Below are 13469 nucleotides of genomic sequence, written 5' to 3'. Positions count from 1 at the left end.
CTAGTAGCCTTCTGCTCTATAGGCCTTATTAAGAAAAAGATGAATTCAATATTTGATCGAACTCTAAGCCTATTGTTCATTCTACCCCAAAAGATTCTTATAATGTTCTAATACACTAGTTGGAATTCCCAAATGCCTTTATATTATTAGTAAGTAGAGTTTAGTTTTTATTTAGTTTCTTTTGAGCAAATGGTGAAAGATACAGCAATCATTCCAGCAATATTAATGCAAATAGCAATAATAACAGCTAGTATTTTTGGAGTGCTTTCCATGTTGTAGGTAGCATTTTAAGCACCATACACATATTAACATATTTAATCCCCACTCTATGAAGGAAACACAATTGTTATCACCATTTTCCAGATGAAGGTGCTGAGACAGATAAGTAGTTACTATGAAGAGACAGTAGTTACCACTTGGAAAACCAGGACAAACTGCATAGGATGGCAAACCTAAGTTGGTGTTGGTATGAATGCCAGGAGATACGGGATATGGTTTCATATTAAAACCCACTCAAGATAGAGGAGGGTCTCCATTAAGCAATCTTGGTCTGTAAGTAGTACTAGGTTGTCAGCAAAACTCCTCATATTGAAAGAGATCTTTTAACTAATGTGTTTTTTTTTCTTGCAAATGAGTACTAGAAATTCTGAAATTTTCAACTTCCACGAGTGGACTTTGCCTCAGTCTTACGAAGATGGGGTGTATGTTCGAGTTATTTCTCTGTGAGCACATTCCAATGGTAGAGCCAGGCATATCCACTCCCCAGTCACAGGCTTTCCCTTGGTGAGATCTGAATCTAAGAATGCTTCATATACCTGCAAGTTACCTTGGGAAAGTGATTTAACCTCCCTGAGTCTATTTATCTCTGAAATGAGAACAATACAGTCATGCATCTCTTAACAACAGGGATCTATTCTAAGAAAATGCGTTGTCATCATGCAGACATTATTTATAACCTACTACAGGGCTAGGTTATATGGTTTAGCCTATTGCTCCTAGGCTACAAACCTGTACAGTATGTTATTATACTAATATTGTAGGCAGTTATAACCCAATGGTATCTGTGTATCTAAACATAGAAAAGATACAGTAAAAAAAATACCATATTGTAATCTTATGGGACCACTGTTGTATATGCAGTCTCTTGTTCATTGAGATGTCATTATGCAATGCATGGTTGTGCTTTTTTTGTTAGATAATTGGAAGGATTAAATGAGGTGAAATTTTTAAAGTTACTTTATCTAAGTCATAATTTCTTTATCTATAATGGAAATAATAGTAGCACCTTCTTTGGGGTTTACTTTGAGGGTGAAAGAAGATAATGCTTATAAAAATGCTTAACACATTACTTGACACATAGTGAATGCTTCATAGAAATGAATACAGGGAATAGTATTTTGAGGACTCAGTAAACACTGGAGAACTTGACCTCCTTCTCTGTTTTCACCTGGGGGATTAATATTTGGTCTTGCTCACACCTGTTTATGATTATATTTTAATTTTAGCTGGATTTCCATCTTTGGTGGCTATTAACCTACTTTTCTATATCTTTTTATATCTATTATGACTAAAATTTTGCATCTCACAGCATTCTTAGGAGCTAAGATTTCATTAATGAAGATTAAAGAAATTGAAAAGTGGGAGAGAGGGTAGAAATTCCCATTAGGCCATGAGAATTATTCTCTTTCTTAAATGAATAGGCTCACAGTAGTGGGATTTAAATTCCTATTTCTGCTTTAAAGAGAAATACAAAGAAAGAAAAAGAAGAAGTGAATTTGCAAGTTGCTTTTATCTTTAGGACTATCTCAAATTCACTTTCCTCTCAATATTAGGTATAAGAGAAAATTTCTCAAAGCCTGCAGACTAATTCAATTCTGACAAGACGCTTCAAGCTAAATTGCAAAGTAGTTTAAGATCTCCTTTCAAAGAAAATGCACATATAATTCATAACAAACCTCCTTTAACTCTTCTTCCCTTTTAACCAATTTTAAACTCAGAGGCCTCTTTGTCACCTTAAAGTTCGAACTTAATGGACCAGAGCCACTTAGGAATCTGTCAAAGGCTTTATTCTGTGCTGAAATTTGTAACTGTTCTGCATGTCATCATCAACCTGGCTCCAGCCTAAATCATCTGCATCCTCACTGCATCCTCGGTTGAAGTACTTACTGCTCCTTAGTGGCTGCGTGCTCAGACATTTCCAATGTCAGGATTTGGGTTAGCACAGGAAGGCCAGGTACCTTACTACCTTTCCTGGCAGGCCTGGAGGAAATTGGAAAATAGATAGCAAGTCAATGACCCTCAGAGTGGGAGGTTCCTTGAGGCCACATTATAACCCTCTAGTGCATGAATTTCCTTCACAGAACCCTGGCAAGTAACTCTTTTATCCTATGTTTAAGCATCTCCAACTACAGAGAATTCACTACCCTTTTATAGTATCCATACCATTTTCCATCTGATCTAAGAATTAAGAAATTTTGAAATAGAATATAAAGCTGGGAATCTGTCTTCCTATGATATGTTACTTTTGGACTGTATCTTATCTTCTGGAAATACAAAGAATGAGTCCAGTCCTTCCTCTGCACAACCACCATTCAAATGCTGACTGCAGCTGTTTCTGCTAAATTCATCTATACTTTGAAATCACATACTTCTCTCAATCATTTTCTTCACCACTCTACTTTTTTTCCTGTGGTCTGCTGTTATTTGTCAGGTCTCATTTAGGTGGTGGCATCCAGGCTGATGAGGACAGGTCTGGCTGCTGCAGCCTTTGAAGAGTGCCATGGGATCGTGTTGTCTCCCACCCACCTTCCTCCACTATGACTAACACAGACTTCACCTGGAATATTCCATCACACCCCTATCCTCTACCCCAACCCACCAGTGCCTGCTCTTTCACCCTAGAAAAAAATCCTAACAATGTCCTGAAAGGCTCTATAAGACCTGGCCCTGGCCCTGGCCTGGCTCCAGCCTGACTCCCACCACTGTCCTCCCCATCATTTCCCTCCAGCCATGCTGGGCACCTTGTGGCTTCTCAGACCCACTGAACAAGCTTTCCTTCAGGGTCTAGATAGCTCTCCCTTTATTTCATTCAGGACTCCATTTAATAATCTGTGTCAGAGAAGCCTTCCCTGACTATCCCAATCCTCTCTGTCCCATCCTCTCTTGCTGTTTTATTTTTCTTTTCAATCCTTGTCATTGAATTATACATTTATTTGCTTAGCTATTCATTATGTTATCTTCTCCACTGGAATGTAAGGAACATGAGGTCAGGAGTTATGTTTTGTTCCCTGCAGTACCTTCAGTGCTAAGAACAATGTCTGTACTTAGTAGATGTTCAATAAATATTTGTGGATGGAATGAATCAATTAATTCAGCCTGAGATTGCATTATTCCCGAGGAAGCCGTGATACACTCGCTTATCCTTCCCACGGAATTCCTCTTGTCTTTTTTTCTTGTGCCTGACATCAAAATGACAAGATGATATTCATTAAGGATTTGGAAAATCACTCTCTGGTATACATTTGGATTCTTAAGGAGCAGTCATTAAACAGTCCCTCAGAAGTGGAAAGAGTTAATTGATGTTCCCCCTCAAACACAGCTCTTGACTCTGCAGGGTCTTTGGCCCTTGGGAAGGTAAAACCCTGTGGTTCTTACTCAAGCTCAGTGAACTTTAGCCAAGACCTCTTATTATTAAGAAGCAGCTCTTCTAACCTCCCAGGGTGCCTGGAATGCCCCCAATTTCTGAAGTCATTATGTTTTACAGCAGGTTCTCTTGACAGAGCTTCATTGGCCTTTGGCAGAACATAAGCCAGAATAATGGGCAGGCAGATGCCAGAACGAATTCCAATGTGTACACACAATTCTTGGCCCCATAAAAATCAATTCTTTATTCACAATTAAGCAACTTATCTGAGAAAGGGCAGGTTGGTACAGTTATTAAAAGATAAATAATAGATAAGGATCCACTTCTTTTTTTTAAGGCATAAAGAATTTTAAACACAAAATAGCACTGTAATTGTTTTTCATCTACTTGCTTCTTACCTGTGACACCCAGGCCCAACAAAACAGAGCAGCTTTTACACATTTTCATTGCCCGTTTATGTTGTGTTGGTCCTTAAAATGTGTCTTTAAAAGCAGAATGACAAGGCGGCTCTAGATGTGGAGAAAAGAAACTAGAAGCACTCCCACATAAATGTCACATGATGATCTTGTGGGTCTTTTCCTGTTTACCAGATTGGGGTTAGGGACCATGGCTGAAAACAGAAGTTGCTAAATGTTTTCATACTAAAAAGAGCAGCAAGTCTCCCCAGCAGTTAGGATGCTAACCCCTCAACTGGCTTAGTTGGCAACAGAAGCAGCCTCATTTCCCCTGCCCCCACCCCATCCCCTTTGCCTCACATCTGTATATGATGGGGTGGGGAAGGAAAGGTTATCCCCGGGGAGAGTGCAGTGTTTGAGGTATAAACTGTTACCCTATTATCCCTTCCCATGGAAGTTCTTCCTCTTCCCTAAGCCAAGGGGAAGGGGAGTCTAGTGGAATCACCCAGAAAGGCTTAGTGCTACCTGCAAGGACAGAGGCTGTGAGCTCATCCCCCAGTGTAGAACCTGCAGTGGAGCCAAAGCCCTCTCAAAGCAGAGCAAGGGAAGAGAGTTATTGGACATGGCCCTCACAGTGTGGGATCACACAAAACACAGAGACCAGCGCCTCTTCTGGCCTAGAGATTTCTGAAAGCAGGAGTTGGCAGGAGGAGAACCTGAAGGCTCTCCGGTTGGATGTGTCTGTGAGAGCATGGGGGTAAGCCCACCCAGCCCAGTGTTCTATGGCCCATGGAAGGTACTCAGGGGAACCCCAGATTAAGGAGTTTGGAGGATTTAACCCAAAATATCTGTGACAGGTCTCAGTCAATTTAGAAAGTTTACTTTGACCAGGTTAAGGACACAACCATGACACAATCTCAGGAAGTCCTAATGACGTGTGCCCACACTGGTCAGGGTACAGCTTGCTCTTACACATTTTAGGGAGACACGAGTGTGTAGTATGTGTAAGATGTACATTGGTTCAGTCCTGTAAAGAGGGAGAGCTGGAAGTGGGGCTTCCAGGTTAGAGGCAGGTGAGAGACAAAAGGTTGCATTCTTTTGAGTCCTTGATCAGCCTTCCACTGAAGGCTGGCTTCAGTGAATCTGCATTTAGTCTGGCTTGGTGAATCCAATTTAGTCTGGCTTGGTGAATCTGCATTTTTATATAAACTATAGGGCAGAAACAATCAGATATGCATTTATCTCAGGTGAGGCTCAGAGGGATGACTTTGAGTTCTGTCTGTATTTTGTCTACAAGAAATTTCCTTGTGGGCAAATTGTGAGGGAGGTAGGTTTGCCCTAAGCAGTTGCAGCTTGACTTTTCTCTTTAGCTTAGTGATCTTGGGATCCCAAGATTTATTTTCTTTTCACCTCCTGAGGGGTGACAGGCACTGAGCTGCCCAAGTGGCTACTGATCCAACCCAAGGAAATGGGCTGGAAGTGTGTAGACCTGGAAGAGCCTGTGGCAGCTGTGAAAGGGTTCTCAGCAAAATGGAGGCACCACAATGCCAACAGAGGTCTCTAAGAGAAGGACTAAGCAGCAGCAAGACTGAGGCCGGGGGCCCTATACACTGAGAAGCAGTTAGGCACATAAAGAGGAGAACTGGGCTCCCCACCCCGCCTCCAGCCTTCCATCACCAGCAGGCACTGGCATCAGCTGCGAGGAGGAGGAGCGTGCTGCCTTCCCTCCCTTCCAGTCATCCTGCTGCTGCTCTAGAATGTTCTGCAGGGACAACAGGAATCCACCTTTGAAGATGTAGGTTTTAAGTTGGGCTGCACTAAGTTTTAATAACTGAAAGGAACTCAATAATGGGATTTGACCAAGACATCATTAATGGAACTACTTACCCAGCACAAAGCGAGACTCGACATAGTACAGCTGGAAGCAGTGATTGGAAAAAAAAGTAAACCATTTCATATTTATGTATGTCCCAACTAATCAAGAACTTTTCAATGAACTGGTGCCAATAATTTTTTTTGTTAGGGATTAAAGATTTGGCAGAGAAAATGGAAGGTTCTTTTGTATATCTTTGGCTATAGTAATCATTTTCTCATTTTTTTCTGTAATGACTAAATTAATAGAAATCCTGCAAGAGATACAATATGTTCACTTAATACATTCTTTTCATAAGCTTTCAAGTGACATTGATTTCATGTTAACAAAGGCTGGACTGAGGCTGGAGAAGCAGGCTATTCTGATCAGCACGGGCACCCAGGAGAGTGAGTGGGCTGTGGGATTTGGGAGGACTGGTCAGGTAGAGCATCCTGTGGAACCAGGGCCACCAGGAGCTTGAGGTTGCTGGGTAGTTTCTGTGGGTAACTGTGTGGCAAAGTATCTCAGTAGTCCCAGTGAAGAATAACAGGGGAAGATGGTGTTGGAAACTGGGAGACCTTGAGGAAGAGTGTCATGATCAGGATGAGAGATGACTCTATAGGGCCACAGCAGAAGGGCGGCCAGAGCCACAGAGGGGAGGGCGTTGTTGTGGTGCCATCTATATAATATTTTTCATACCTATTATTTTATGTTCACTATCAGCAGCATTTCACTCACAACATCTCTTCTTCCTCCTCTTTTTCTTCCTTTTACTCCCCCTCCTTCTTCTTCCTCATTACTAGCATTTATTGAGCACTCTACTATGAGTCACACACCGTTCTGCAGAAAACAATTCATATGCTCAGATGATCCCTGCCACCCGAAGATGGTAGGCCAGGGACAGTCAGAGTGTGAGAGACAGGTGGTAAAATCTTAGTTCTGTTTGGATAGAGGTTTTGATTGAACATCTATTTGAAATGCTTCTTTTAGAACTAAATGAAGCACTCAAAGAGAGAGGTAATTTATTTAAGAAATGCTTATCTAGTTCTTACTAGGTGAGACGCACCGTTTCAAATGCTTTATAAACATTAATCCATTTAATTCTCATAGCAACCCAGTGTAGTAGGTACTATTATTGTCATCATGCTTTTATGGAAACTGAGATAAAGGTGGTTTCAGTAACTTGCTCAAGGTCACATAGGCGGTAAGTGGCAGTAAGCTGAGACTTACACCCAGAACTCAGATTCGGATTCTATGCTCTTAACACTACCTAAGCTGTGAGATCCATTCCTTGCAGGAGCATGATATAGAAGAAAAGATGCGCTGTAGAGAAACACTGAAGTCTGAATGATGTCTGTGAATGAGAAATGATACAGTAAGCAAAATGATCCTTATTCATGTTGCTTTTGTCAAAGAGTTTAGGATACTTCATACATTTCAAAATTTTTGAATAAAAGATGCTATATGCATTTTTTTTCGAGTATAGGTCCACTACACTGCCATCAAACTAATTTTGCTGAATAATCTATTGCTGAACAGAATGAATCAATATCCTGGATTATTTCCAATTTATTTATTTTTAAATTTTTATGTATATGTATTTTTATTTATTTATTTTGAGATAAGGTCTTGCTCTGTCACCCAGGCTAGAGTGCAGTGGCCCAATCACAGTTCACTACAGCCTCAACCTTCCCTGCTCAAGCAACCCTTCAAACTCAGCCTCCTGAGCAGCTGGGACCACAGGCACACACCATCACACCCAGCTAATTTTTTTAGAGATGGGGTTTTGCCATGTTGCCTGGACTGGTCTCACACTCCAGCGCTCAAGCAATCCAAATCCACCCACCTCGGCCTCCCAAAATGCTGAGATTACAGGCATGAGCCACCTCGCCCAGCCTGGCTTCTGCTTCTTTTGCCTCATTTCTTACCAGAAGCCAGAGGATTTAGCTTGTAGAACATCCTCCCCTAAACTTGAAGAGATGCAACTCAAGCTGAGTCTCCTGGCCTATTCTTGTCCCTGGAGCAGACCCCTGCCCACACAGCTGAGGGCACTCCTTCCCTCGTTGATCCCCTGAGCCAAGCGTTCCATGAAATACATGAGAACATTTTAGCCCCACTCCTGTGGCCATTTCTCTGGGATACCTGCCTGGTACTTTCCTTCATGGACACCCTGTTGTTCTTATGCAAAAGTGACTAGTTCAGCCCCAGCAACCTCAGAGCTTGGGGTGCCCTGAGGGCAGTCACACCCCATTTTGCCCATAGTTGTAACTGACCACTCTGTTGTTATTGTGAGACTTGTGGAAGTTCTCAGCAGAATGATGATGATGATGGTGAGGATAAATAACATTCACTGAGTATTTATTTTGAGTGTACATATAAGTACTCAAGGAATGACTGTAATCCACAAGATATATCTAAGAGTTCTAAATGTATCTCATATCCTCACAACATTTCTAGGGGATAAATACTATTTTTATCTCCATTCTACAGATGAAGTAACTGATTTGGAACATGAAGTAACTTGCCCAAGGCCATATAGCCAATAAGTATCAGTTCTTGGGCTCAAATTAAGAGGCACAGGTGTCAGTTTCAAGATTAGACTGATACCCATAAAAGTACCCACAATGTGACTGTGTATAGTCAATGCCTGCTAAGAAATCTTGTGGGCGATGATTTGCTTCAAGAGATAATGAGTTTTTGCAAGCCTTCTTCCTTTCTACTTTCCAGTTGTCCTGCACTTTCCTTCCATCAGCCTTTATATACCCTGTCATGTGCCCAACAACAGGCTGTGTCCTGGGTATCCAAAGAGAAGCAAGACCAAGTCCAGTCTCAGTAAAGCCAGGCAGGAAAGCAGGATTTCCTGAGAAGTTCTGAGTCTCACCTGCTAGTGGGCCAGGAGAGAGGGTGCTGTTTCCCTAGTCAACATACTCTGCTCTTAGGCTTGTGTACAGGAAGGTGCTGCCCATGTTCCATCCCCGGCATGAAAATAAATGTTCTAGTACCTGAACTCCTGTTGTCCTTATAGTTAGCATCACACTGTCACTCAACTATCCTGATGTGAGTTTATGTTTCCCCACAAAATGATCACCTTTTTAAAGGGAGAAACAAGAAATCTACATTGTGAATTTAGTAGCTGTGTGATCTTCGTTTCTCTGATTTTTAGTTTATGTCTTTTATGCAAAGGAAGAGAAAGGAAGGCAAGACAAAAGGAGGGAAAAAAGGAAGGGAGGGAAGGAAAGAAGGAGGGAAAGAAGGAGGGAAAGGAAGGAAGGAAGGAAGGAAGGAAGGAAGGGAGGAAGGAAGGGGGGAGGGAGAGAGAAAGGGATAAGGAGAGAGAACAAAACATGCCTTGCTTACTTCACAGAGCTATTATAGGATCAAATAAAGCTATACTGTAGGCACAAGAGGACTAAATATTATGTAAATGTGAGGGCTTTAGTATATTCTCACCATGGAATTTAAGATTCTGAGTAATGCTGCCTTACCCATCTTTACCCCACCACACATGCCCACATAGGTGCAGCCATGTCTTGCAATTGCCCTGAACTCACCTGCCTCCTTGCCTTTCTTAACACTCTTCCCACTGCCTGGAATACTCTCTCCCCATCTCTGTCTGATGACGTGCTACCTTGCTCAAATGCCATCTCCTTTATTCTAAAAGAGTACCCCTTTTCTCTTTTGTACCGTTAAATGTTGGGTATTTCTCACAAAATCACTTAACACTGGGACTAGAGCTATTTGCCATCTATATCTCAGGCTTCCCTGCCGAGGTATGCTTTGCATATATCAGGGGTTCAATAAGATGTTTATTGGATCAAATTCTGCTTACCTTCTCTCTGCTCTTCCCTGCCTGCCTCCCACTTCCTATATCTACTTAATACATCACTTGACACATGGCAGGCACCTTGTGCATATGTCTGGGAAGCTTGAGGGCCAGCATATTCAATGGACAATCTCCATAGGTCAAGGAGAGTTAAGCCTTTGCCTTCAGTTAAGTCAGACATCACAGGGAGGGTGTAAAGTTTGGTGAACAAAGTGATCATACCCTGTTGAGTGGGAAGGAAGAGAACATTTCCCAAAGTGCAGACTGCAGATCAGTAGGCATACCCAGATGATTTTAGGTGACATACAGGTGAACTTTCTTTTTCTAAATTACCTACTTTTACGTATAATAAAAAGAAATATAATTAGCACGTCGAACTTATGATTTCATAGATACTCTTTAATAAAAGCTCCTGAATTTGAATAAAAATGATTTAAAGAAAAACATGCATAAATAATGGTATGGGGTATGACCAAATGATGTGATGGAGGTGCTCCAAATTCCAGAAGCACCGGGCTAGGGAAACACTTCTGGAAGTTATAGAGGTGGAGAGAAGGATAAAGCCATGCTTGTTCTATGGGTCAGATCTACTAGTGGCAACCGCAGGTTAATAGAATTACTTCCAAAGCTGTGCTACTGTGCAAACACCTTTGTTTGAAGGGCAGAATGCAAATGGAATGCTTTCTCATCACTATTGTTTCTTCACTGGAAGGAAGAAATATGTTGGAGAATGTCGATTCAAACACATCAAGCATCACAGCTTTGGACACCAGGTTTCCTAATAGCCAGTGGAGTTTTATACCTTTTCCCAGGACTTGCAGATACAAAGGACCCAGATGTGGGTTTACTTTTCCTTTTTTCCTGCAAAGCACAACACTTTACAAAAAAGAAAAACACTTCAAAGGCAGTCCTTTTCTCACATACATTTCAAGGCTTCATTCAAGATCCACATTCATCTTCCTTATCCAATTACAGGATCAAAGCAGAAGTGTTTGGCCTACTTTGGGGGTTTAAAGACATCCAGGGAAAAACTAAGACCATTTAAAACTACCTTTTTTGATGCCATGCATCTTCCTGTAGAAGAATTGGAGTTGGTTCCCCTTGCTCTCTCTTAAGTCATCTCTGAGTACAAAAAGTCAGGTCAGGGAGCTAACATGCTCTAATCATCGGCAACATAAAAGATTCAGTTACATCTCTGTAAAATCCAATCTAATCTCAGTCAGTGTGTCTACTGTGCTTTTGCTCTCCACACTGCTGCTTTTAGAGTTTCTTCCAAAACTCACTGCTAAACTCTTGATTTTTCCTGATTAGTTTTTTAAAATTCTGTATTAAAATAAAAACCGCAAAAAAAAAAAAAAAAAAAAAAAATCTGAAATGTCATTTCATTAGTCTCCCTAAAGCTAGTGGATCTAGCACATATGTTCATTTTAATGCTCAATATGGAGTTCATATTTCCTAAAATAGGACATGCCTTATCTTTCATATTCACACTCTGGGATCTGAGGCCCTGGTTTAAAAAAAAATAGCATATATGACGTCCTCAGTAATATTTAAGTGAACAGACTGGCTATTGGTGGATTGATTTTTCTCTATGGAAATAAATCTGTTGGCAGCCACCAGAATTGGGGTATAAAGGATGACCTCGGGCAGCTGCTGCCATTTGTTTTGGTGGGAAAATGAGGGTTTTGTTTCTCCCTGGGGGTTAATACTGTGATGTTCTGAACACCATCAATGTTCCGTTTCTGAAGGGTTACACTGGAGAGGAGGAATGCTTTGTGGTTTATGACAAGATCACGGCAGAATATTTTGTGCACACGGTGATTTGTATCACCCATTTGTGCATAAGCCATAAAAGTGCACTTTTTATCAGGAACATTTGTGAGTATATAACAGCACTGAAGACATATGGCCACTAAATAATTCACAGTTATCTATCTTCTCAGCAGATTCCTTATACACCTACCATGTTTTAATGCCTAGTCTGCTCAGAAACAATATTCTTTATGACCCTTCCAATCTAAAAATGTTTACTGACTGGCAGCAATATATGGATCCCATGGGATGGGGCTATGAGGAAGTAGAAAGATTTCTGCATTCTCCAACTCTCTCCTTCTGTATCTGTTTTTCCCTAACTCTTCCAACCAGCATCCAACATTACAGGAAAAGATACCTCTCCCCAAAGTGGGTGCAAAATTCTATCTGGGCTATAAGATGAAAGTCACTAACTAACCTCCACCCTCTTCTCTTTTCAGTTCTATATCCATTTACAGTCCCAAGGAGAATCCAAATGCATTTGATGCCGCAGCATTCTTCCAGTCTGTGGGGAATTTCCTGGGAATCTTCGCTGGCTCATTTGCAATGGGGTCTGCGTACGCCGTCATCACAGCACTGATATCCTTTGTCTGTATGTGGAAAGCTGAGACTGTCAAGAACAGTCAATATCCATGGAATGCTTCTGATGATGGACAACCTCCAGGCCCATAAAAGGCTAGATAGTCTGGTCCAAGTTTCATACGGCACCACTGGTGCCATCTTGGTTCTGAGTCATCCCTGGAGGCAAAGGTTGGTACCAGTGGCAAATGGGCCCAATCTATCTTCTTGCCCAAGGTCAGTTCTAATGCTATTGACACTATCTAATCCTAGGACATCAACAACCTTAAATAAATACCACCTAGGAAAACTAGTGAACAGGAGGCATCAGGATTGGCCTTACTAGGGTCAAGAGGAAGAACTAAAGATCTAGGGTCAAGAATAAGACAATTGACTAAGGGTGATAAATTGGGTATGATCTGCCTCTTTTTCAGGCTTATTCAATCACTAGCTTATAGGGTAGCTCAAGCCAGAGGTCACTGTGGGTCTAAACAAGCATCCACAGCTACTTCATAGAAAGGAACCTGCAAGCAATGCTGAAATATGTGTGCCATACTTGAGCAATCATGTCTTTGATTCCTTTGTGTTGTTAGGAAGTTGGGATGATAGGTAGAGTTTCTAGAGAATCTGAGCCAAAGAAAGAAGCTGGTCCGGTGGGCTGCTCACTTAGAACACTCAGATAGGGCAAAAGTAAGTCAGGGTAGAGGAGGAAGGACAGAAGGCCAATGTCAAGTATAAGGGTTAGGTGGAGCCACAGAAGAGAGGTAGAACAGAACATCAAGGACCAAAGACCTCAGGGGAAGGAGAAGGAAGAAGTGTGCCAGAGGGGTGAAGGCCCCAGGCAAAGAGAAGGCAAAATATTGGGGGCCTTTTTCTATGGGATCTCACCCAGACATTCGCTGCTAAAAAACTTGATTCTACTGGGGATATCTAAGAAGAGTCAGGAGATGTGTAAAACAAGGACCCTGGCCTCAGTGAGTAACAGGCTTGGAAAGATGAGCTCCACATGAAGACTGGGATAGAAAGTGAGTGCCAGAGCTACATCGAAGTTATCACACTGTAAACACTCAAACTGGGACGAGGCCATTGTGTCTGGAATAGTATAATACCCTTGGCCAGGCTTATGACTCTGGAAAATAATTTGAAAAGCAGTATTTATAAGCAGAGTGGGTTCTGGGCACGGCCTGGAAGATAGAATAGGGGCAAAGGCTGAGCAGTCGGTGACTCAGGAGGCAAAGGCTAGCATTCACTAAGGCATGGCAGTGGGACCAATGTGGCATCTGGAAGGCATGCCTGGGACGACCACAGGGCTCCAGCTGGTGAGAAATGGAGGATGAGGATACTTGGGTGGGATGGAGTCAGCTTGTGGAGTATCTTGAAGTGGTA

At 41.8% G+C, this 13469-nt stretch overlaps 1 protein-coding gene and 1 pseudogene across 1 annotated transcript in view; one reads left to right on the top strand and one right to left on the bottom strand.

Annotated features, from left to right (window-relative positions):
- The window catches only part of LOC111544747, a 40607-nt pseudogene extending 31744 nt beyond the window's left edge, over window positions 1-8863 (bottom strand).
- Window positions 1-13469, top strand: part of SLC9A9 (solute carrier family 9 member A9) — a 595600-nt gene that overhangs the window by 260050 nt on the left and 322081 nt on the right. Inside the window, exon 7 of the mRNA XM_023215367.2 lies at window positions 11966-12104. Within this exon, the coding sequence (XP_023071135.1) occupies window positions 11966-12104 (139 nt within the window). The remainder of the gene's footprint in view (window positions 1-11965; window positions 12105-13469) is intronic.

This window comes from Piliocolobus tephrosceles, chromosome 2 (genome assembly GCF_002776525.5).
Source record: "Piliocolobus tephrosceles isolate RC106 chromosome 2, ASM277652v3, whole genome shotgun sequence".
Classification (NCBI taxonomy): Eukaryota; Metazoa; Chordata; class Mammalia; order Primates; family Cercopithecidae; genus Piliocolobus; species Piliocolobus tephrosceles.
Note: the sequence above shows the minus strand (reverse complement) of the source record. Positions and strands in the feature narration are given on the sequence as shown.